The 4,286-nt window shown below is 52.3% G+C and overlaps 1 protein-coding gene across 1 annotated transcript; it reads left to right on the forward strand.

The window, feature by feature from the left end:
• The first annotated feature begins 462 nt into the window (after positions 1-462).
• LOC135982911 (uncharacterized) lies at positions 463-2,746 on the forward strand. The gene is made up of 2 exons (XM_065591529.1): positions 463-1,182; positions 2,177-2,746. The coding sequence occupies exons 1-2, from the start codon at positions 606-608 to the stop codon at positions 2,650-2,652; spliced, it is 1,053 nt and encodes a 350-aa protein (XP_065447601.1). The 5' UTR covers positions 463-605; the 3' UTR covers positions 2,653-2,746.
• The last annotated feature ends 1,540 nt before the right edge of the window (positions 2,747-4,286 follow it).

The raw sequence follows: 4,286 nt of genomic DNA on the forward strand, positions 1-4,286 counted from the left end.
AGATTTAATCAGCACAGATTGAGGGGGTGGGATTGGAAACCCAAACAATGGAATATGCTTAGCCTGTCATTCACTGAACTGATACAAGATTAGAATCTCAGTGGTGTGATACAGGCTTTTTGGGTGCTCAACTTCATACACCTTGGCCCTGATTCTGGCTGATTCTGAGTAGTGGTGAAAAGAAGAACAGGAGTACTTGTGGCACCTTAGGCCTGGTCTACACTAGGCGTTTATGTCGAAGTTAGCGCCGTTAAATCGAATTAACCCTGCACCCGTCCACACTGCGATGCTATTTAGTTCGACATAGAGGTCTCTTTAATTCGACTTCTGTACTCCTCCCCGACGAGGGGAGTAGCGCTAAATTCGACATGGCCATGTCGAATTAGGCTAGGTGTGGATGGAAATCGACGCTAATAGCTCCGGGAGCTATCCCACAGTGCACCACTCTGTTGACGCTCTGGACAGCAGTGCGAGCTCGGATGCTCTGACCAGCCACACAGGAAAAGCCCCGGGAAAATTTGAATTTGAATTCCTTTTCCTGTCTGGCCAGTTTGAATCTCATTTCCTGTCTGGACATCGTGGCGAGCACAGCAGCACTGGCAACGATGCAGAGCTCTCCAGCAGTGATGGCCGTGCAGTCTGGGAATAGAAAGAGAGCCCCAGCATGGACTGATCGTGAAGTCTTGGATCTCATCGCTGTGTGGGGCGATGAGTCCGTGCTTTCCGAGCTGCGATCCAAAAGAAGGAATGCAAAGATCTACGAGAAGATCTCTAAAGACATGGCAGAGAGAGGATACAGCCGGGATGCAACGCAGTGCCGCGTGAAAATCAAGGAGCTGAGACAAGGCTACCAGAAGACCAAAGAGGCAAACGGACGCTCCGGATCCCATCCCCAGACATCCCGTTTCTACGAGGCACTGCATTCCATCCTCGGTGCTGCCGCCACCACTACCCCACCAGTGACCGTGGACTCTGAGGATGGGATACTGTCCACGGCCGGTTCCTCAGACATGTTAGGGGACGGGGAAGATGAGGAAGGAGATGAGGAGGGCGAGGCAGTTGGCAGCTCTCACAACGCTGATTTCCCCGACAGCCAGGATCTCTTCATCACCCTTACAGAGATCCCCTACGAAGCGTCCCCAGCCATTACCCCGGACACAGAATCTGGTGAAGGATCAGCCAGTAAGTGTTGTAAACATCTAAACATTTATTTTTAACAAAACAGGAATATTAACAATTAAAAGAATGGGTTGTTCATGATTAGTGTGCCCTAGGCGCTTAACGGTTTAGTAAGGGGCAGTGCAAGTTTTGAAAAGAAATCTAGCAATGTCCGGTTTTCAGTGATTGTCCTGCACAAGCCGCTCTACTGTGTATTCCCTGCTACTGCAGCTACAGTAAAATGCGGTCTATATGTGCGGGGATAGAGCAGTAATCCTCCTGGGACATCTCGATGAAGCTCTCCTGGAGGTAACTTGAAAGCCGTTGCATGAGGTTCTTGGGGAGAGCGGCCTTATTGGGTCCTCCGAAGTACGACACGTTGCCGCGCCACGAGATTATCAGGTACTCGGGGATCATTGCTCTGCACAGCAGGGCGGCATACGGCCCTGGTCTTTGGAGGCTTTCCCGGAGCATTCTCTCTTTGTCGCTCTCGGAGATCCTCATCAGGGTGATGTCGGCCATGGTGACCTGCTTTTAATTAGGTAGGGGAATGTTAGTGTTGGGACTGCTTTCCCGTTCCTTTACAGAACTGTCACCGCTGGTTTGCAGCCACGCGGTGGAGGCGGGAGAGGGGCAGCCGAAAGGGATCATTCCCGGGGACAGCCGCGAGGGGGTGGGACAGGGGCAGAGTTCCCGCTTGCCGGATTGCTGGCAGCAGGGACTGACATTGATTTAAATGTGAAATGAGGCCAGTGGTAATATAAAAGTTTTAAACTGCCACAAGTGTACGGCTTACCATGTCTGCCTGCAACAGAAATTCCGTTGTGCTGCCTCGCTTCTCAAATGTGCTGTTCAAGACCCCAGGCACAGAATGCGAAGGCCGAGAATTCGACCTTGTGCTGAGTGCGCATGTGAAAGGTGCTGTGCATGGTCTTGTTCACAGAGAAAGACTATGTTCTTTGTTCACAACTACATTTATCTTTCAGAGGAATTCACTCCCTTTTTCCCATTTCCACAGCCCCGTCTGCGACTGTCTCACAACCTAGCCTGGAATCACACTCCCAGAGGCTAGCGCGGATTAGGCGTAGGAAGAAGAGGACACGGGAGGACATGTTCTCTGAGCTTATGGCCTCTTCCCAAGCCCAGGCAGCACAGCAGACCCAGTGGCGGGAGAACTTGACCCGAATGCACCAAGCCAACATGGATCGGGAGGAGAGGTGGCGGCAGGAAGACCAGCAGGCGACTCAAACGCTGCTTGGACTACTGAGGGAGCAAACGGACACGCTCCGGCGCCTTGTGGATGTTCTGCAGGAACGGAGGCAGGAGGACAGAGCCCCGCTGCAGTCCATCTCTAACCGCCCTCCCCCGCCACCAAGTCCCATACCCACCTCACCCAAAGTGCAAAGAAGGAGAGGCGGCAGAGTCCCTGCTAACTCTCACTCCACCCCTGCAGAGAGCTCTAGTAGCAGAAGGCTCTCATTTCCCAAAATTTGAAAAGTTCTTTCCTTCCCGCCTGACACAAGCCCACGTCCAAGTTTCACCTCCCAATGCCATGTGTAGTTGATAATAAAAAATTCGTTTCTGTTAACTACTGTTTCAATCATGTTCTTTTGGAGGAGGAGGGGAAAGGGGGTTGGAAATTGGACAGGACAGTCTCCTTTGGCAGGGTACATAGTCGGGGGCAGGCACAGCAGCAGGGCACATACACAGTGCAGTGATGCAGTGACTAGTTGCCCCGGTTAGTCTGGGAGGTTGTTTTGATGTAATGTTGGGGGGGGTGGGTTGCTCTGTGACTTTGTGGCGGGGGAGGGCAGTTACAGATCTTAAGCGCCGGTCCTTAGACAGGATCACAGAGCCACACAGCATGGGATCTGTAACCGTCCTCCCCCTGCCACAAAGTCAAATAGACCTCCCATACACACAGTCCCGATCAGGAGGGGTGACAGGCTCCGTTGAAACAAGCATCCCACCGCAGCGGAGCCTGTCAATCCTTGAGTTTAGAAGCTGCATTCGCATCACAACACTAGACCCGCCCCGCACCACAGTCTGCGTCCCAGTTTTAAAAAATTCCCGCTAAAACAGTATTAAAGAAAACGGTGTGCTTTAACAAAGTAGAACTATTTTTATTTCGACACGTGTGTTGGAGGGGGGGTGAAGGGGGTATGTAACTGGATAGGATAGTCAACATTACCTGGGTAAAGAAACGGGGGCAGGTTTAGCTTCTCAGTACACAAACTATAAAATCACAGGTTACCCTGCTCACTCAGGAACTTTGCTTTCAAAGCCTCCCGGATGCACAGCGCTTCCCGCTGGTCTCTTCTAATCGCCCGGCTGTCTGGCTGTGAGTAATCACCAGCCAGGCTATTTTCGTCAACCTCCCACCCCGCCATAAAGGTCTCCCCCTTGCTCTCACAGAGATTGTGGAGCACACAGCAAGCTGCTATAACAATGGGGATATTGGTTTCGCTGAGATCACAGCGAGTCAGTAAGCTTCTCCATCTCCCCTTGAGACGGCCAAAAGCACACTCCACCACCATTCTGCACTTGCTCAGCCGGTAGTTGAAGAGTTCTTTTTCAGTGTCCAGGGCGCCAGTATAGGGCTTCATGAGCCAGGGCATTAGCGGGTAGGCTGGGTCCCCGAGGATGACTATAGGCATCTCCACATCCCCAACAGTTATTTTGTGGTCCGGGAAGTAAATACCTTGTTGCAGCCGTCTAAACAGACCAGAGTTCCTGAAAACACGAGCGTCATGAACCTTGCCCGGCCATCCCACGTAGATGTTGGTAAAACGTCCCCTGTGGTCCACCAGTGCTTGCAGCACCATGGAAAAGTATCCCTTTCGGTTAATGTACTGGGTGGCCTGGTGGTCCGGTGCCAGGATAGGGATGTGAGTTCCATCTATGGCCCCACCGCAGTTTGGGAATCCCATCGCTGCGAAGCCATCTATGATCGCCTCCACGTTTCCCAGGGTCACTACCTTTGGCAGCAGTACATCAACGATTGCCTTCGCTACTTGCATCACAACAACCCCCACGGTAGATTTGCCCACCCCAAACTGGTTCGCGACTGACCGGTAGCTGTCTGGCGTTGCAAGCTTCCACAGGGCTATGGCCACTCGCTTCTGTAC

Source organism: Chrysemys picta, chromosome 4 (genome assembly GCF_011386835.1).
Source record: "Chrysemys picta bellii isolate R12L10 chromosome 4, ASM1138683v2, whole genome shotgun sequence".
NCBI lineage: Eukaryota > Metazoa > Chordata > Testudines > Emydidae > Chrysemys > Chrysemys picta.